General features: G+C 38.9%; 1 protein-coding gene across 3 annotated transcripts in view; it reads left to right on the top strand.

The window, feature by feature from the left end:
- Positions 1-21796, top strand: part of FNDC3B (fibronectin type III domain containing 3B) — a 334918-nt gene that overhangs the window by 81408 nt on the left and 231714 nt on the right. For all 3 annotated transcript variants that reach the window (XM_070406793.1, XM_070406792.1, XM_070406791.1), the window contains exon 3: positions 8076-8151. In XM_070406793.1, the coding sequence (XP_070262894.1) occupies positions 8076-8151 (76 nt within the window). The remainder of the gene's footprint in view (positions 1-8075; positions 8152-21796) is intronic.

Below are 21796 nucleotides of genomic sequence, written 5' to 3'. Positions count from 1 at the left end.
TTGTATTTACTTCTGGATTGACATTACTGGGCACAAAATAACAGACAATATTAGTATTAATTTTAAGTAATTAATATAAAGTATAATAATTAGAATTGTTAATTCTAGAATATTTAATGACAAAGTATAAGGAACTGATTTTCTGTTATAAGGATGAGAACATTCTTCATGGGCACATTATTGCTTGATTATGTGTTAAGGGGTAGAACAGTGTTAAATGGATAAAGTTAGCAGGACAGTGTTAAATGGATAAAGTGGCCAACATTGAAATGAGTTTTGAAAAACAGAAGAATATTGGAATATAGGCAGTTAAATATGTTTCTTCACTGGCCTTGAGATTCTGACAGAGCTGTTTGCTTAGGTTCAGTGCACAGCTTTCCAGGGTTGTGTGGCATTAATTAAGCACATTAGCATGGACTGTGTTGCTCTGTCTCAGCAGTCAAAACCAGACCTGAGGTAGCTGCATCTAAATGGAAGGAGACATTCTAGATTCAGTGTGCAAAGCACATTCAGGAGAGGGCTGGTTAGGTGAAACGTAGCCCAAGCTGTTGATTCCTTATTAGTGTGGCCAGAGCCCAGTTTGGGAACATGGGGCACATGGATGGAATTGAGGGTTAGAAAGGGCTTGTACCTTACCTGATGGGCGGTTTTTATAAGAATTCACCCTGAAATGGTGATGACAGGAACCAAAATTTGTTCTCATTGGGCATAATTTTTTGCTGTTGTTGTTAATCCTCACCCGAGGGGAGATTATATATATATATATATATATATATATATATATATATATATATATTTATTTATATATATTTATATATATTTATATATTTACATATATTTATATATTTATATATATTTTAGAAAGAGTGGAAAGGAGGAAGGGGGAGAGAGAGAAACAAAGGAGGAAGGGAAGAGAAACATTGATGTGAGAGAAACACATCAATTGGTTGCTTCCAAAATTCTGGATGGACCTGCATCCCAGGTACTCACCCTTGACTGGGAATCAAACCTTCAACCCCTGGATCTTCAGGCCTATTCTCTAACCACTGGGCCACGTCGGCCAGGGTGTGAACATAATTTTTAAAGGAAGAAGAATTACATTTTTTTTGGTATTCAATAAATGTGAATAATGTATTTAGTAGAATAAAATTAAAATATTTAAACATAATGGTGCTTCAAATGTATAAGGATATTTGGTAGCTGTTAGCCAGGGGAAAACTACACTTAAGCTGACATGGAGTTTTGGTCTTTTATAGTCTTGGCTTTATCTTGAAAGTCCTGTAGTTGAAACTTTAGACTCTGGCATTTGTGGTTCCCTTAAAAGAGGCTTTTAACCTAGTTCTGGTCATCTATATTACATTTTGCATTTTTTCCATTTAAGTTAATGCTATATTTTTATTCTTAGCAAACAGCAGCTCTTTTTGTAATCTAATCTCTTTATTCTAGGCAGTATACAATTAAAGGGAGTAGAAATGTACAATTTTTACAAGATGCCTTTGTATTTTCTTTATAGCCCTTACTACTATCTGTAAATGTTTTATTTTTATTTAAATGATCCTTTCCACCCCTACCCCATGCAAGTTCCATTTATCAGCTTGAATTGGGCAGAACTTTATATTTTCTAAGGTTCTATTCTCAATGCTTAGAGGAATGCTAGACCCATTCTGGCACTCATTAATATTTGCTCAATTAAGACCATGATGTAGTAATTCTTCTAAGGACACTTATTTTATGAAATGTAGTTATTGAACTCTTTGAGTGTATATATTTTCAGCAGGCAATGGTGTAATTTCAGTGTATAAAAATGTCCTCTTTGGTTCATCTGATTTCTTTGTCTTTGGTTTACCTACTAATGCATTCCTGCATTTTTGGTTACTGACAGGTGACTTTTGGGAGGCATAGAAACTACAGATTCAATCTTCTGGGGAGTCATCTCTTATTTTCTTATGCCACCTATTGGGTCATGAGAAATGGCATCTAGTAATGGTGATAATCAAGTGGTTGGTTGGCTCATTGTTTCTTCTAAGGATTCTGAGGGAATTCAAGGACTCAACAATGACTTTATGAGAATAAATCCTGCCCAATATAAAAACAGCTGTTTGTTGTTGTGGGATTCCTTACCACTTAACCACCATAGTGGGAGTGAGGGGCTCTGGCTCAGGGAGTGAGCCTGGATTTCCTAGAAGAGAATGTCCTCAGACTTTGGCGGCATGCCTCTGACCCGTTGCATGCTTGTTCTCCTTCTAGCTATTTATTAAAGTATCTTCATAGGGAATGGAATCTGGGAAGCCTGCCCCCATCAGAGGGGGAAGCTGTGTGTAGAAGAGAAGAGCATGCATTTTGGTCAGACAAGGCTGGAGTCCAGGGCCTGCTCAGTCATTTTGTAGTTTTGTGACTTTAGACAAGTTACTTATCCTCTTTAAGCCTCACTTTCCCCATCTGTAAAATCTGGTTAGTAATACCTTCCTGGAAGACCACACAGGTTCATAATTAATAGCTATTTATGATTATTGTAGGAAAAACACCTATTAGGAGTTGATAAGTAGGCTGCATCATGCTGACTTAATTTGAGAGATGAAATGATCTGTTGATGGGGACAACTTTTGCACCTCCCATCCTTTGAGGAAATCAGAGTATTGGAAGTTTTGGAGCACTGGAGTACTCTTGCTTCTTGCTTTAAACAGAATGAGTCCTAAAGCCCAGGAAGAAACAAAACAAGACCATTTATCCTGTGAGTGGTGTTGACCAAGGAAGGGTGTTACATGCCATGCATTTCCTTGTGCCTTGACCCAATGTATAAGTACCTTTGGGGGCTTCCTGGTCTTGTGTGTTGTTTTTCTGCCAGCTGTGGATTCAGGCTTCAAGTAGTTCAAGTGAGCAGGTGAGGCAACCAGTATTTTCCCATTATCTTCCAGTACTTTTCTATTTTACCCGTTCACATTTTAAATCTTGGGACATTTTCTTTGTGTCATGTTATTACCACAGAGATAATTGCTTGCCATCTGAAGCTTCTTTTCTTGATTTGGAGAAAAAAAGAGAAAACAAATGATGTGTCTCTTGAGGCCACTGTGGTCTGTGACATAGAGGCCAGGGACTAGGGTATCAAAGGTGTGTATTGTTAGGTGGTTTGGGTCCCTTAGGGCCTGGGTTGAGCTCTCCAGGATTTATCTGGAGTTCCAGAATGGGGGGTTGGGGATGGGTGGGGGGGGGGGAGGGGAGAGAGAGAGAGAGAGAGAGAGAGAGAGAACAAAAAGGTGCTACTATTCCTCTCATGTAGTCAAAGATCACCTCTTAAAAGTAATTGGGTGTTCCTGGATAGAATCTTTCCATAAGTGGAATTCTGCAGTTTTTAGGTTGTATCACTTTTTCCACTAAAGGTATTTGTTGGGTGATCCTAAGTGTTTCCGCCACGTGTGAAGTGTTCGTTTATACGTGAAACAGTTGAGAGTAAAACAGGCCTCACAGAGTTTGGCAAGTTGCAAAAAGCTCCAAAAGTGAAATGCTGTCTCCTCTCCTATCATAGTTTATATCTCAATTATGTGGATACTAGAGGCCTATGCACGAAATTCGTGCAAGAGTAGGCCTTCCTTCCCCCGGCTGCCAGGCACCCAGGCTTCCCTCCGGCACCCAGGACCTGGGCTTCCCTCCGGCCACCAGTCTGGGCCTCCCTCTGCGGGGTGATCATGGGGTGATGGCCGGGCCCCCGAACAATCGCATGGCAACTGCCTTGGCTGGCCTGGTGCCAGTGGGTGTCATAGCGTGGTCCCGGATGGTCGTCCGGATGGTCATTCCGCTGTTCGCCTGTTTGGTCGATTTGCATATTACGCTTTTACTATTATATAGGATTGGATCTAACTTTTAAGAATGCTGAAAATGTAACATTTCATCTTTGGTCAGTCAGTACTATTGTCCCAGCAGAAGGTTTTGTGATGGCCACATACATGACAGTGCTTATTTAGTCAGGTGGCTGGTAATTTTTATTTGAGGCATAAATTGATCTTCTGGTTAATCAACTGCCCCAAATTTAAATTGCAAAAGACGTTTTCCTTTTTCTCTTCTATTGAGTAAGAAACAGATTTAGACTTACTTTAAAAAAAAAATCTGCACTCGAGAATATGTTTATTGATGTGTGTGTGTGTGTGAGAGAGAGAGACAGAAGTAGAGAGAGAGAGAAAGAAAGAGAGAGAAACATTGATGTGCGACTGACTGGGACCAAACTGCAAGCTAGGTATGTGCCCTAACCTGGGACTGAACATCCAACCAACTGAGCCTCCTGGCCAGGGCAGATTCAGACTTACTTTTAAGGAAAGATCTGTTACACCTGTTTCAGTTGTCTTGCTGGTTAAAGCTTTTCCAGGATGCTGTGTTTAGCCTTTTGCTCAATTATATTAATCCTACCTCTTACTTTGCTGTTTCTTTAGACTTTGGAAACATGGTCACTTATTTTTCATTAAGCCTGGATAAACTGCCTTACGTTATTTTGGCTGCTTGGTTCATGTAGCACTAAGAGATTTGAAACAGATCCAATGAAGCAATAGTGACCTGAAATATGCTCTTAATAATTTGGTTAACATAGTTCTATTTTAACATCTATGGGGCAAAAATCTATCAGTGGTTAAAATCGTCTTTTTTTCTTTTACTTCTGACAAGACACAGAATACAGCATGAATTGTTTTAATGCTGATCTTGGAAAAGCAGAAAATGCTTAGTGAGTAGACAAAAAATGATGAGGTTTGGACAGTGATGTTATGCTTCACATTCTGTATTTAAAAGAACTTGTAACAGTTATGTCTGCTTTGTGGTGAGAAAGAAGGAGGGAGTGAGGAAGAGAAAGGGGCAGAAGTCGGAGGGTGGGGGTGGGGGAGAGGCAGAGACAGAGAGACACAGAGAGACTGGCTTGTATGATGTAGAAGGTTAAGTACCAGGGAGCCTGCCAGGGTGTGACTCATGCTCCTCAAGGCTTGGTGATGCAAGGCTTTCTGCCGCCTTCTCATTCATGTCTGTTGTCAGGGACAGATCATTGGGCTGGTGTGTGTCAAATTTTTATTTTTATCTCTCCTTTATTGACAGTGAAAACAGCAAGGAGGTCAGTCTGCCATAGCAAAGCAAAATGCTTTCATTTAAAATATCTCGGTGCCAAATGAATACGGTTTGTTCAAATAATGACTTTGGCTCTTACTAAGAAAAATTGATATTGGGACACAGGAGATTTGCCTGGTTTCTGAGGTAACTTGGTAGATTATAATCTGGTTGCTATAGCAACCCAGCAGCAGGGAAAATTACAGGAAGGATAACATTTGAAAGGAGATATTTTATTTAGTAGGATGCTTAAAAGCCCTTTACCTATCATCTTTCTCCCTGAAGAAGTGGGATGGGGGTCTAGAATTGGCCTCAACAGAAGCAAGAGGGGAAGACATAAATGACTTTCGGTGGCTGGATGCACCTTTTAATGTGGTCTGGTGTCAGCGACCGCTAAGGAACCATTATAGACACTTTTTATGCAATATGATAAGCAGATGAAGTGACAGAATCTGGAACCTCAAACCCCAATTCGGCAATCCCTTTTTGTGCCTGGGACTTTTGATAATACTGGTGAATTGAACTTTTAGAATCAGCATTCAGGACTAGTCTGACATATGAATTTGGGATTGTCAAACAATATCTGGGACATAGTCTTAGTGTCCAGTGATTTTTTCCCCCCAACTAATTAATTTTACAGGCATATGTTATAGGCATCTTTCTAAAGGTATAAACACCAAGCATGTGGTTTCTGCTCTATTACAGTGATGTTAGAATTTGCCCATGGACTTTTGAAAAGACATGGATTATTTCCTTATTGGAGTATTGTTTCATTCCATTGTAGTTATGTTCAATGTTTATATAAAAATAAAGTTAAATCACAAATGTCTTCATGTTAGGAATGACTTTAAAAAGCTCACTTTCAAGGAATTCTTACCATTTGCAACAGCATGGATGGAACTGAAGAGCATTATGCTAAGCGAAATAAGCCAGTCAGAGAAAGATAAATATCACATGATCTCACTCATTTGTGGATTATAATGAACAACATAAACTGATGAACAAAAATAGAACCAGAGTCATAGAAGCATTGAACAGACTGTCTAACCTATGAGGGAAGGCAGGGGGTGAGGGGGTAAGAGATCAACCAAAGGACTTATATGCATGCATATGAGCATAACCAATGGACATAGCGGGGGTGGGGGGGGGGGGCATGTGCTGGGGGGTGGAGGCAGCTGGGGAGAGGTCAGTGGGGGAAAAAGGAGACTTATGTAATACTTTAAACAATAAAGAATTTAAATTAAAAATAAATAAAGCTCAGTAAAATCACACACACAAAAAAAATAAAATAAAAAGCTCACTTTCAAGAAAGCAATTGAAATGTTAGTCATTCTGTAGACACCAAGGGATTTCCTTTTGAGTTCTTAAAATGGCACAATGTGCTTACATTGGTGAGAGTTTTGAATATTTAGGACTGAAAGATTATTGATACAGTTATGGTACAGGAAAAATAGATCATCTTGAAATAACTGTTATAATTCAAGGTAATGAGAAGCACCTGTGGGATTGGGCCTAAACCGACAGTCACACATCCCTCTCACAATCTGGGACTGCTGGCTCCTAACCACTCACCTACCTGCCTGATCGCCCCTAACTGCCTTTGCATGACTGCCTGATTGCCCCTAACCCCTCTGCCTGCCTGCTTGATTGCCCCTAACTGCCTCTGCCCACCTGTCTGATTGCCCCTAACTGCCCTCCCCTGCCGTTCTGATCTCGCCCCTAACTGCCTCTGCCTGCCTGATCGCCAGGGTCCGGGGTGCAGGTGAATGGGATTCCTGGCTGGCAGGCCGCTGCCAGCATGCTATCCAACAGCAGATTCTGCGAGGAATGGCCCATCCTAGAACAATGATAAATTCTAGGAAGGAGAAGTGGAGTTTTGTTTTGTTTTCTTTTGTTTTAGAATGTATTATTGGGGACCTGACCTTTCCTGAACGTCAGATGCCATTTCTTAGGCTCATACAGATGAGTAGGAATAAGGTGTTAGTTGAGGGAAGAGTAAGGTGGGTAGTGGGCAGAGATTAAGGAGTCCAGGAATAGCATTACAGACAGGGGGAACAGTAAGCTGATGGTTTCAAGGCAGAGAAGAACAAGGCTTGTTCCAAGGACTAAGATGAATGACACTGACATCCTTCCAATTTCTAGAAATATATAGTAATTATTTTATTAGTGTCAACCTTGCACATGATTTTTAACCACAGTTTTCAGGCATGGGTTATGTCCTTTAATTTGTATTTACAAAGTATAATTAGTGACCTTTTCTCTTTTTATCTAAAGAGGAACTACATTAGATTAGAACTAAAACTTTGAGGCTCTTGAAAACATACTTTGCCTTTGCCATGCATGGTTCAGTCTTCTGGAAGTTGTCTTCTAATACTAAATATTTATGTTCATATGACCAAAACACTGACATTTAGGTAATGGATTTAAAAATCTGAGTGTTTGGTGGGAACTACTTGTAATATTTATTTATTTATTTTGTACTGTTCATTATTATTTCCAGATCCTATACACAGATGCTTTTTCCAAACTTTTTTTTTAGTAAATTGCTTTCTGTTGTTACAAAATAAAATCATATAACCCATGTTAGTAATAGACACATGGGAATATTATGCAACAGTTTTAGGTCAGAACCTCACTTCTCTGTGCAATTTTCCTTCATAAGTATGGTTTCTGGTCTTTTAATTTTTTAATTGCCGTTTCTGAATTAGTGAAAGAATAAGAAGAATTTGTGTGAGAGGAAACCGTATCTTACAATTGAGATTTTGAGTCACATAGCATCATAAGCAACACTGGAGAATTCACTTAGCTAAGTTCAAATGCGTGTGCTTTAGCCCCCTCACATTTGAACCAGGTCTGAGACATATCCTAAGTTTTGTGTTTATACAAGATTCTGTGCCACATACTTCCTGTCTAGAACATAAATTTAGGTAATAAAACTGTTAGAGAAATCCCAGATGTTCTAGTATTAAATTGAAATTAATGTGTTATTTTGGCAGGTTATTCTTGTTCAAGTTAATCCAGGTGAGAGTTTTACAATAAGAGCGGAGGATGGAACAGTTCAGTGCATTCAAGGTAAGAGATTTTTTTTTGGAAGCCTTCTAATCAAAGGAGTTTTCCTTTATTATTTTAATAAAGTAGAGTGTTTCTCAGTGTCTACCTATGATTTTTCTAGAAGTAAAATTTATCTTGGAATTAAAAAAATTTTTTTTTCTTTTTCTTTCTGTCAAATAGGGAACCCTTTATGCTGATGTAGATGCTGATATAAAAGAGACAGAGTTAAATACCTCTAGTATTCTATTGACCTTTAAGTGCATTAATTTAACTTGGGAAAGCTTGCAGGTTTTATATATTATGGAATTTGGTAGACCTGAAAAATTCCAATTGAGAATAGGAAGTACTTTTTCAAATTAGATAAAAGTTTAAAAACTATATTGTGGTGCTATCCAAATGATGTTTTTATAGGTAATATTTCTATTAATGACCTGTCATTTATTCATTTATTATCAGATAGATATTAACAGAGTACTCCCAAATTTGGTGGCTTAAAACAACATTTATTGTGTTACAGTTTCTGTGGGTCAGGAATTTGGGCATGGCTTAGTTGTGTCCTATGGCTCTAGACTTTCAAAATGCTAAAATTCAGGTATGGGCTAGAGCTGCAGTCATTATAAAGCATGTCTGAGGATCAGCCTTTTTCAGGCTTGCTCAAGTGGTTATTGGCAGGATTTAGTTCTTTGCAGGGTATTGGCAGGAGGCATCCCTCAATGTTTTGCTAAGTGGCTCTCCATGGGGACACTTACATTCTTGCCGCTGGCTTCATCACAGCAGCAGGTAGAGGGCAAGAGGCAATACTAGGTTCAGCCCACTCAGGAAAGGGGTTTAGACAGGATTGACTACCAGCAAGCAGGAATATTTGGGGGCCATTTAAGCTGCCCACCACCATCCACACTCCACCTCCAATAATTCATGTCCCTCCCATACACAAAATACCCCCTCCCAGGATTTCCAAAGTCTTATTCCAGTATAGCATCAACTAGAGTCCAGAATCTTGTCATTGAAATAAGTTCTAAGTGTAGGTGAGGCTCCTTGGGTAGTTCTTTAATTGGGTACAGCTTGTTGGGCATTTCAGTTAATTTCTACTTTGTGTACTACCAATGTCTCTTCCCTGTAGTTCACTTTGGAAAGAAATTACTTAGGTACTCTGATCCATAATGAATTCTGTTGTCGGAAGATCAATCCAGATCTGTATTAACCTGTAAACACTTGTGTTGAAAAGCACTGTTTGTGACGGCTGTTTTTGGTAGTGATTGGACATATGGTAAATTGACATATAATTGAGTTCACTACTAGGTTATTGATTGGACTGGAGTCTGATCATAGGGCTTATTTTTATTTATTAAAAATATTTTAAATTGATTTTTAGAGAGAGGGGAAAGGAAAGGGAGAGAGAGAAACTCATGTGAGAGCAAAACATCAGTTGGCTGCCACCTGCATGCCTCTGGGCATGTGCCCTGACTGGGAATTAAACTGGCACCCTTTTGGTGCACTGGACAATGCCCAACCCACTGATCCTAGGGCTTGTTTTTAATACCCGGACTTGCTTATCATTATATTAATAAAAGAGGGGAAATGCCCTTTGTTTGGTTTTCTATAATGAATTACATGGAAAAGGTTGGTTTTTTCTATTGCTTTCCATACTAGTGCATGCTGCTTTGTAAGTTCACTACTTGTTTTTGTACCTATATGAATACAAATTTAGGAAATTTGTTTTGGAGAAATGAGTATATTTTTAAGATTCAAGCCTAATGATTTTTAAAAAAATATATTTTATTGATTTTTTACAGAGAGGAAGAGAGAGGGATAGAGAGTTAGAAACATCCATGAGAGAGAAACATCGATCAGCTGCCTCTTGCACACCTCCTACTGGGGATGTGCCCGCAACCAAGGTACATGCCCTTGGCCGGAATCGAACCTGGGACCTTTCAGTCCACAGGCTGACGCTCTATCCACTGAGCCAAACCAGTTAGGGCCAAGCCTAATGATTTTTAATTGCATTTAATTTGAAGTGACTTAACCATTCTGTCAGTAATTTTTGCTGATTCCGTTTCTCTGACCATTGTGTCCCTGAAATTCATCTGTGGTGTACTAAACCAGCAGTCGCCAACCTTTCGGACCTCACGATCACCAGTGAGTGGTCCGCGGACCACTGGTTGGCGACCGCTGTTCTAAACCATTTCAAATCAAACCTATTTTTTTATTGACAAAGAAACTTCAGATCAGAGGGACAGAAGAGAGGAAATGAATATTTTAAAATAGTGGGGGATATAGAATCTTCTATCTCCTTATAGTACTCTAAGTCACACCAGATGAAAAGTCACTTCACCTGTTAGAATGAAGCTGATGTTTACAGTTCAGTAAGAAAGCAGTTGAGCCTCTGGGCATGGTATCATTGGAGCCTCCTGAATTGGCAGGTAAACTGTGTCCCTCTACAACTGAGTATGTGTAACAGAATCTGTAAAAGCAAATTGCTGAATAGATCAGTATCTATAAAATCCACACTTTCATGCCACCTGCTTTTACTTCTTGATGTCTGAGTGTGCATGTGTGTGTGCATGTGTGTATGTGTGTGGATGTGTGTGTATTCGTCTACTTAGCCTCTCCCCCACTTTTTATGTGAGTCCATGTCAGTAACTGGTATACTCTGTAGGGAATGTTGCAAGTATGTTTCTCTGTTCAGAGTGGGAGCTTTGTACTTATTCATGATGATACGTGGAGATAAGTGACACTAACACCCCTTCCAGTGATTTCAAAAATGCCTTTGACTAAAGCCATTTATCTTTGGCTTCCCCAGCCTTCCTATTCTTTGTTCTCTTCTGAAAACGCCATGCTATGGTTATCTTCATTTGGGGCATGGTGGTACCTGGGCCAATTAATTGAAATGACACAGGACAGGATGAGAGGGACTAGGACCTGGAATCACATGGTTTGTCAGGGCTCGAGAAGCACTGGGGAAGCAGGATGAACTGCAGCATCTGGAACTTTGAGTCCAGACCCATTGATGGCCTCTAATGCACAACTTGTGGTCACTCAGCATCCCTGACCCTGAAAGCCTTCATTTGACTAACTGCCCTGTGAGTTAGTGAGCCCTTGACTCCAGGAGGGTAGGGCATAACAACACAGAATTTGGGAATAGACAGTGTATTTGCAAATTCTAACACAAGTGATGTTATCCTTTCACTGTGATTAACGTCCCTATCATTGTTAATATTTATTCAGCTCTCATGCTGTGTTATGTATTTACTCATTTAATGGGTTGATAGGTACACATAAGGCCTGTAGCAGTTAATTCATACAACTAGAGTCACATAGCTGGAAAGAGGCAGTGTCGAGCTTTCATCTCCGGTATACCTGACTCTCGAGTTTGAGATCTTTATTGCTCAGTACGTGGAAGCATGAACTCAAATAGTAGGTCTCCTTGGGCATATGACAAGAGCAAGGTGGGTTCCTGTTCCTGGAATAACAGGATTCTGGGCAGGATACCAGGATGGGTACTGATGGCCAGGATGAGATAGAGATGGTTTGCAGAGCAAAAGTGGATGGTGAAGACTGGGTCTTTATCAGAGTAAGAGCAGGTGGTGTGATACTGGGAGCATTGATTTAGAACTCCTTAAATTATTTCTGCCCCAAGTCAGGATTGGGCCCAGAGTTGGGATGGGCTGAGCGTTCAGATGGGGCTTCCAGCTGCTGGAAGAGAAGGGGTGCAATGGGAGAGGACTAGTACAGTGAAAGGCAGTCTTCTCTGGCCTGCCTTTAAAAAATACCTATTAGGAAAAGATTGGAAATCCAGTCATATTGTCATGGAAACTCCTGAAAGAAGTTTACTAGAGATTAAAGTTAAGAAAGCAAAGCTCTACTGATGATCTTTCCACGCCAGCCAGCAGGTGGGGAAGTAGTTTTTGGTGGTGGTGGTGGGGCAGTTGGTGGTGGTGGCCTTCCTGGAAATTTTGGAGTCATACCTATTGTTTACGCCGTGGTTGAAACTGTCAGCTTGAGAATTTTTCTATTTCAACACTAGTCAGCAGGTTCGGGATTGATGGTGGAGAGATTAGGGTTAGGGAGTGGACTTGGTTGGGGGCCTTCCTGGAAACTTTGAAATTACGGGTATAATGTTAACTCCCTTTGCTTGTAGTTGAGTTTGTTACCCTAATAATCTTTTCTATAGGACATTTATGGCATCACAAGAAAGACCTAAGAAGCTCATTGTGATTGTCTGGAAATTCAAAGCAAATCAATATAAAAAAATAGTTACTCTGGGGGAAAAACAAAATTTTGTTTTTATGGGAATGTCCTTGGTGATAATGAAGGAAGAAAAACACAGGAAACATACGATATGCTGTGAAAGCAGATTCATTCTAATGGACTATTTCTCAATATTTTCCATGAAACATGAATCATAGGTCTTGAAGGGGCCACAAAAGGTCATAGTTTATTCTCACTGGGAGGCTGCGTTCTACCTATGGCATCCTAGACAAAGAGCTGATTGTTAGGGGAAAAAAGAATCTTAGCAATCGATATGAATTCTTGCCTTTGCTTAAAGTCAGGAATTAATAGTGGGCAGCTGCAGGTCTCTGCCATTCTTTTCATATCCTTGTCTGGGCTGAGGTGCTGGCAGTGCAGCTTTCCTTCCTGCCCACACATGCCATCTTTTTATCTGGGCCATTTCTCTGTTCTCTGTAAAACCTTTCAGCCAAAACAAATACAATACTTCCTTTAAGGCTCTAGTCTGTCTCCTCCAGGAGCCCTCCCGGACCACTGCGTTTCATCCTGACCTTTCTCTGCATTTCTGGGGGAGCAGGTAGAGGTAGCCCTGCATAAAACAGTCTGGCTCTATGTGCAGACCTTTTCTTAGCCCTTGAATTAGACTATGAACTCAGTTGTGACAGGAAACAGTACCCCCCACCTTATCCCCCAGCACGCAGCCTGATGATAATTACTGACTAGACTAGACCCTTGACTGGCTGGCTCTGGCATCACATCAAGTGTGATGATTTTTCTTTTAAATTTTATTATTGTCCTGAAGCTTAAAGATGCCTGGTTAGGTGCTTTTGTCTCTCTAGAAGAATTTTCTAATTCAATTACATTGATAATCGAAACTAATCTGTTTTCTATAGAGAAATATGCTTAGAGTCTAAAGAACTTTAGTATTGATCCTATAATAATACTATAATTTTCATTTCTGTTATAAGACTGTTGCATACAAATTGTGAGCCTGAAGAAAATAGGTGAATGTCCTGTGACTCTGTAAAACAGATTAAAAAGTAAGATGTTTGGGAATTACCATTTTTCTAATAAAGAATATTATTTAAAGATAATTACTAATGTTTTTGCCCACAATAATTATGCATCTTTTACGAAGACCATTTACTCTGCTGACTTGTGTATAGTAGTCTGAGACCTCAAAACGATGGGAGAATGTATAGTGGGGGAAGCGCGAGGAGACCCCTTCTCTGAGATGGCTGTAGATTAGAAGCCATTAGAATGTGAAACTTTTTCTCTCTTCTGCTTATTCTCCTTAAGCCTTCTTTAGCTCTGCATCTCATTCTCCCCCTGGCCCAGTGAGTGTGGGAACCATATCACTGGTGAACACCATGCTCTGCTCCGGGCTCTGTGAATGACCCCATTGAGAGCAGTTCCACATTTCTGAATCTCCTTGTTTGTATCCCACCTCCCCTCCTTGTATGATTCAGCATACAGACTGCCACAGGGACCTTAATGTTGCTTTTTTCCTCTCTCATTTTGTACTTTAAGTGCATTTATTAGACTTGTTTGACACATTAAAACACCGACCTGTCATTCTTTCTAATAATTTCATGACAGGTCCTAGGGAACGCTCCCTGTCTCTTGCTTTTTGTTTATTGAGAAACTAGAGGCCTGGTGCACGAAATTCATGCCAGGGGCTCAGCCCTCTCAGCTGCAGCTTCGTCTGGAAGGTTGTCTGGAAGGTCGTTTGGCTGTCCGGTCTAATTAGCATATTACAATTTTAGTATTATAGATGACATGAGTGGTGTCATAGCTAGGGGTTACAAGCAAAGCAAAGCTTCTATATGGTCTGTTCCTTTAAAGCAGACTCTGCATATTAATGACAAATTTCTGTTTTACTGGCTTAAAACCAGGGAAAGAGGACCTATTGCAAATGAAGTCAGTCTTCTAAGGTTGATTGAACCCTTGCCTTGGCTAAATTTACAGTTTTTGCATCAAAAATATTGGGGTGGTTTGAAAGTGAAATTACTGTAGTATAAATGTCTTAAATCCTTCTTAATCTTTGCAAACTTTCATTACATTGAACATGTAATTGATTGTTATTTGACTAATTATTTGTAGAAATATTAGTGGAAATATTATTTCTATTACAAGGTTAGGATTTTGAGAGCTTCTTTTTTCATATAAGAAACTGCTTTGAAAATCCATTTCTTTTGCATTTGGAGGGAGTTTGTGAGGGATTGCTAATTTGAAATGTTATTGTGAACAGTTTGGCTTTACTTGAAAAATCACTTAGAATTGAAAATACAAGTCTTTCCCCTAAGCTATCTCCAGCTTACCTTTTCCTGATCGATTCAAAGCTGTATTTGGTGAGAGTTAGTGAAGCTCTAACCTGAGAGAGTCTGAGTTTCTAGGAGCATCTGAATTACTCTACCAACTTGCCAGCTCATTTTATAACTCTTATATGTTAGTTAGCTTTAGGGTAAATTAGTCGCGCGCGCGTGTGTGTGTGTGTGTGTGTGTGTGTTATTGATGAAAAATCATTTTCAGCGTTTTGGAGTATACATAACCGTTGAAATGTTTGGGGGTTCCATTTTGGTCACTACGTTTTGGCTTTCCTTTCATACATGACATGCACAGTCATTTGTTGCAAATAGACATTCTGCATGCTGGTCTGATAGGCCCCTTTCAAACACAGCTTGCTGCTGTGTAACTGGAATTTTATCAGCAGGGTGGTCTCCATCAGAGTTGGTAAATACTGATAGATACAGAGCAGAAAGTCCCGCTTATGAAAGGGGTGGGAGGAAGATCGGTGACCATATATGCAGCTGTCATGATGGGATGGAGCAATGTTATGAGACTACGTCAAATTAGTGTAAACAGTGTTGCTCCCAGGAGGTGTGAAGCCCCTCTCTAGGGAGGTGCCCAGTGTGTCTGCTTCTTGCTACTTTTCTCCTTCTGCCCTTCCCAGTTACCTTGGTGGTTTATATTTATTCTTACATTTACATTATTAGGACAAAAGGTTCACCCAGTATTTTATTGTCAGACTTTCTTTGGCTTTTTTCTCCAAGTAAAGTTTTGGTGATTTGATTTGTTAGAAGTTATAAAGATTATATTTTAATAGTAAAGTGCAAGTCCTCTAGTTTGCTAGCTAATGCTTAACCTTTCCAGTGATGGCGAACCTTTTGAGCTCGGCGTGTCAGCATTTTGAAAAACCCTAACTTAACTCTGGTGCCGTGTCACATATAGAAATTTTTTGATATTTGCAACCATAGTAAAACAAAGATTTATATTTTTGATATTTATTTTATATATTTAAATTCCATTTAACAAAGAAAAATCAACCAAAAAAATGAGTTCGTGTGTCACCTCTGACACGCGTGTCATAGGTTCGCCATCACTGTTTAGCCGGTTCCCTTGCTTAAAATGGGAATAGTTGGTAATGTCTACCCAATAAGATTGTGAGATAATCGAGTATAAATACTATCATCATCATCATCATCATCTTCATCATCATCTAGTAATGTACATAGCTTTGCTGATTATTTTTTAAAGAGATGTCCTGATCACTTACAGGCAATGACTTGATTATCTGACTTGTGGAAATGAGTTGATTCTCTAGCCTATTCCATTGCCTGTTTATAATAGGCTGACTGTTACGGGGTTGTTGTGATGACAACAGTTCACACATTTCAGATGAAGGTTTATGGGAATGTATATATTGTTAAGATACAGCATTTTGGATAAAACAATGGGTCCACTGTTCCATGCATTTAATTAAAATGGATTGTTTTGTTTTGTTTTTCTATAGTTGAAGCTTTATTTATTGCTTTTCTTTTGGATAAAAAACAAACATACACACTGCACCTGAGCAGCCATATTTAGAAAGGCCTTCAAAGGAGTGCTTCTGAGTATGCTTTCTCTTCTTTAGGCCTTGCCTTTTACAATTAAATTCCATAATTTTAATTTCTATTTAATGCATTCTGCTCTTAGGCAGTACTGAGGGGAGTAAGGCATATTGGTAAGATCATTATGCATCTGGGAATGAGATTGCCTGGTTTAGAGATTCCTTGCATATTAGTTGTAGATCAGAAAATTAGTTACTTTACTTCTCTACATCTCAGCTTCCTTATCTACAGAATTGTAATAACAGCATCGATCTTGAAGGGCTGCTATGCAGATTAAATTATGTATTGTGTAGAAAGCTTTTGGAACAGTGTGAGTCATTGTAAGTATCCAATAAACAAAAACCATTATTAGACTTCAGCCATTATAGCTAGACATCTAACCACTCTTCATTTTTGTCACCTGTCCTTTTAATGCAGTGGTTCTCAACCTTGGCTGCACATTAGAATCATCTGGGAATCTTTTTAAAATCCTGATTTCTAGGCCTCATCCTCCGGAGATTCTGTTTCTTTGTTATCAGGTGAGGCCACAACATTAGTAACAAAGAAAGAGAATTTCTGGAGGATGAGGACCAGAAATCAGGATTTTGAAAAGATTCCCAGGCAATTCTAATGTGCAGCCAAGGTTGAGAACCACTGTTTTAATGCATTTCAGGAAAGTCTATGTGAACTTGAGGTATTGGTTAGGGTGCTTTTGTTTTTTAGATGTCTTCACATTTTAGTCATATTACTTAAAGATTAATACATTTAAAAATTATGTGATGGGAATTTAGCCCCTGTAGCCTTTTACCTTTCAGGCTTGTTAAACAATGATTAAAATGTCATCTCTGAAGGTATCACTGCTTGGAGTTCCTTAAATGTCACAGCTCTTTGCATGTCAGATAATTCAGAAGAGCTAACAATGTCATGTTACCTCAATTGCCTGCCACATTTTATTTCACAGCTCGTAGTCTTTTCCTTCTTGTTTCATTCTTTCTGCATATTTTACTCTTGTTTTTACACTTAGAACTTGAAAATTTCATGTTACAAGGGTCTTGAAAGAAGTCTGAAAAGGGTTCTTCAATGGTAGGGGTCAAATCTCAGTGATCTTTGTATCCCAAATGCCTATCCAGCATCTATTTGGTGTTCAGAATAAGGGAAAGTCATTTCCTAATACACTGCTAAAAATTCATGTCAAATGGTGGGAAATTTTCTTTAGTTAACTCACAGAGGGTTTTTGTTTGTTTTAACTGCACTTAACTAGTTAAATTTGGTTACTTTTACTCTGAGTTCCTCAAATTAAGACATTGCAACTGTGCTTAAGTAGTTAAATTTGTCTATTTTTATCCTCAGTTCTTCAAATTAAGATAATACATGCATGAATGTGCTTCTAAAAACACATGCTAATTCTGAAGAGGTCCCCTATATGGGTTAGTTCCTCTTACCTGTAAAAAGCACGAGGGGATGATGATTATATTCATTCTTTTGTTAACTTTTTTCTTCTGTGAGGAATAGTCTGGGAACACCTTGGAAAATATTTTTTAAGGCTATTTAACAGTAAAAGATAGACCAGCTTTATATTTATCTTTTGTATTATTCACAAACATCTTAATTTTGAGTACTCATTCATATTTTAATGAGTAATTAATGTTTTCATGCAGTGAAAATTTATAGCATTTATCTATGGCTATAAATAAAAACTGCCAGATCCAGAAATATATAGAGTACACTTTAAATTGTAAAGGAGTCTGTTTACTGGATTAAGTGGAGTTGATAGAGTACATTTTCTCTTTCTTCATCATCTGTGTAGACTGAAAGGGTGAGGGAGGTGGAAAGATAGGTCACAGGGAGGGGCAGGAAGGAGGAGAAGAAAGCTGGGAAGGGCAGTGGTGCTGGGATGTGGCAGTGGGAACAGAAATTAGAGATGTTTAGCAGATGCCGAGGCTTGCTGACCAATGGGACACACATTGAAGAGAGGGAGCAAGTAATGGGCATGAGATAAATGGTTGTAGATTTCCTTAAAACAGGTGGAATCTGGTCTTTCAGAAAAATATTTGTCCGGCAGTGTAAATCTTTGTGAGTAAACATTTTGTGCTCACTCTATCCTAATTGGACAGGCATTAGGATTAACAAAAAAGGATAAAGAAGGAAAACTTTAAAAAAATAAAAAAGGACTTTTTTTTTCTGCTTGTCAAGTTGGGGGTTGTTTCTCTAAGGAGAGTTTTAATGACTTGGGAGGTGTTTTGCACACTATTTTTGAGGATGTGAAGACAGTTGGATAAAAGGGGTATATGTTGTAATATTCCTTTCTGGCCCTATCTAAATATAGTGAATCCTCACTTAACATCGGGGATAGGTTCTTGAAACTGTAACGTAAGGACTTATAACAAAACCAGTTTTACCATAGGCTAATTGACATAAGCATAGTTAAGTTCTTACGGCATTTCATTAACGTTATAACAAAACGATACTGAACGAAACATTTTTATTCGAGGACTTGCTCTATGAAGAGAACTGGCCTCAGAATCGCCTGCATCAGTGACTTTCATTTATGACATTATGGTTTGGGGTTCTTTGAATGTACCTGCATTTCTTCTGTGGTTTGGATGTAATTCCGTTCTCCAACTTTCCCCTCACACTTCTTTTGCAATTTGGAGAGAAAAGTTGATTTTTTTCTTCCAAGTCTTCAAATCTTTCTGTGGCTGGGTTAAAATGGAAGCATACCATAATTTAAATGTAATGCCTTTATGGACACTTTATATATTGCAGTGTAGAGCCAGAATTAACACTGTTTTGTGGTATCATTCTGGCTATAGGAATTTCCACATTTTCACCTCATTTAAAAATCTTCTAATTATTAGCTATAGTTTTTATTCTAAACTGACAAGAGGGAAGAAAAGCCTTTGGGAATAGGAGTTGGTACATAAAAATATAAAAATATAAGCATTATCCTTAGTGTTCTTTTGAGTGAATGTTAGTCTCTGTTAGAGGAATGACTAGATATATATTTATCTGCTTTATTTTGCAGTTTTCATGTAAGTGGCTACACACTCATACACCTATCTCATGTAAATGTCAGATTAAACTGTTTACTTGATCTTGAAGTGCCAAGTCTTTAAGAGTTGTCCAGAGTTGGATGATTTTGGGAATCCAGGATTGGATATTTTAACATAGAGTTAGTGAGTATTGTGCTAGATATAACAGTGTCAGTATATGATGCCTGCTGTATGTACCAGGATACAAGCAGTGTGGACACAATGAGCACGTTGGCACAGCTAGAATTTAACTTGTTCTTCCTATTGAGGAAGAACAATCTTTGTGAGCTGTGTAATCAAACCTTCATACTTACATTGTCTTGGAGTATAAGCATGAAATAGTTACAAAATCTTAATAAAATAAAGCAATAGCATGGTTTGTTATCCCATAAATTACATGTCAAGATCTGAGATTAATTTGGGTAACTTATTGTTAGTTAATGATCAAAACAGTTCTTATTACTATGGGTCAAGTATTTGCATCTTGAACAACATAGTTCTTGCATCATATGCTTAAGGTCAAGAACATCTCTAACATCTCAGAATTTTAAAGCTGGTTGTGATAACATAGTGGCTTGTAACTTGGGCACATCAGACTTATCTGGGGAACTTTAAAAAGCTGCACAAGTTGATCTCCAGGCTAACTGATCTCCAGGCTAATTGTAGGAATTGTCAGGTTAGAGGGGGTAAGGCATGACCTTTGAAAAGCATCACAGGTGATTCTAATAAGCAGTGGAGACTGAGAATTTCTGGTTAACCTAACCCTCAGGAGAGCTTCAGAAACTCTCACGGTGTGCTTTTCCCAGAACATCACACTGCACAGGCTGCCCGCATACCTGTGTCTGTTCATCCAGGTTAGTCTTCTTTGGGAAGTTTTGCAAAGTGCTCAAGGATATTTTATCTCCCATTCATAAACATATTAAGTAAACTCTTTGTGATGGTTGTCTTTATTGAACCTATTAATTAAAATTGCTCTTCAGTTTTTCTTACAAACTTTCATAAGCAATAAACGGGGGTCATCAAACAAATTTGAGTTTACTTCTTTCAGCAGAGTACAGATTTATTTTCCCGTCATTTAGATGCAAACACAGTAGCTCACATATTGTAAACTAATAAAATTCGGAGTTGATTAGAACAGGTGAGACTGTGCAGGCAGATGGAGTTAAAACAGGTAGATGAGAAAACAACCATGTTACAACTTGCTGCTTGCCGAAGCTGCTTTTAGCCCTGCTTTCACTTGACTTTATAAAAGAATTGGGCTGGGACTGCTGCTCTCCTCTTTGTTCCCTTTGTAGATCCAGCCTGGTAACTTGAATGGTGGAGATGCCTAGGAAACAGCTTGGTGCTTGGCCCAGGTGGTCCCCACAGAATGCCGGAATCAAGGGCATGACATCCATGTGTCAGACACTGACAATTCCCAGTAACTTTAGCGTGGCTCAGAATCACCTGGAGGGCTTGTTAAAACACAGCTTGCTGCCCCCCTCCCATTTCTAATTCAGGTCTGGAGTGGGTGGGGCCTGAGAATTTGTAGTTATCAGAAGTTGCCAGGTGATCCTGATGTCCTTGGTTCTGGGACCAAGCTTTGAGAACTGAAGTAGGAGATTGTGGGGTGAGGAGCACTTGTATGAAAAGGGGACTTAGAGAAATGGTGCCCTTAAACAAAAGAGAAAACGCAGAATTAAGTATGGTCACAAAATGGACAAAGGGAAAAAATCCATGTATATGCAGAAAATAAAAAAGGATAATGGTTTAAATTCTTTGTTATATGCTCAAAGATAGAATCTTTTTCTTTATCTGAAAAATTTCCCCTTTACAGTCTTTTAGTTTACATCTAATTCAATTGCCACTTTATCAGAAATTCCTTTTTCTTTTCTGTGCCTGAGTTCCCACATAATGAGAAAAAAACTATGATTGCCAAGGATATCCTAGGGATATTTTAAAGTTTAATGAATCGTATTTTGTAGTATAGAAGGGGTCACTGAATTAGGAAACATGCAAATATGAAAAATATTCTAAACAGATAAAAGAATATCATACACTGTATTCAAGTGATAAACAAGTACATTGCTCCTCCCCAGTCAGCTGGGTGATAGTAAAGAGAAAGACAAAAGGGGAGGATAAAAAGTAGGTGGACTCATATGGAAGTTGGCTTCACTGTGTCAGTGGTTCTCAACCTTCTGGCCCTTTAAATACAGTTCCTCATGTTGTGACCCAACCATAAAATTATTTTTGTTGCTACTTCATAACTGTAATGTTGCTACTGTTATGGATTGTAATGTAAATATCTGATATGCAGGATGGTGTTAGGCGACCCCTGTGAAAGGGTCGTTCGACTGCCAAAGGAGTCGCGACCCACAGGTTGAGAACCTCTGGGTAAAGTATTCTAAAGAAACAGGAAAGTTTTGAAGCATCAAATGGGGGAAAGGAAAGTGACTTAGAATTCAAAATAGATAGGATTCTACACCAGCAAGGATCTGGAGCAGAGGAACATTGCCCTCAGAAAAGAGGAGAAGTTATCCATGAGAGGCAGTTAGGGGT

Source organism: Myotis yumanensis, unplaced genomic scaffold (genome assembly GCF_028538775.1).
Source record: "Myotis yumanensis isolate MYYU_CA2020_CCGP unplaced genomic scaffold, mMyoYum1.0.hap1 SCAF_2, whole genome shotgun sequence".
NCBI lineage: Eukaryota > Metazoa > Chordata > Mammalia > Chiroptera > Vespertilionidae > Myotis > Myotis yumanensis.
This window is presented reverse-complemented; position numbering and strand designations above follow the sequence as displayed.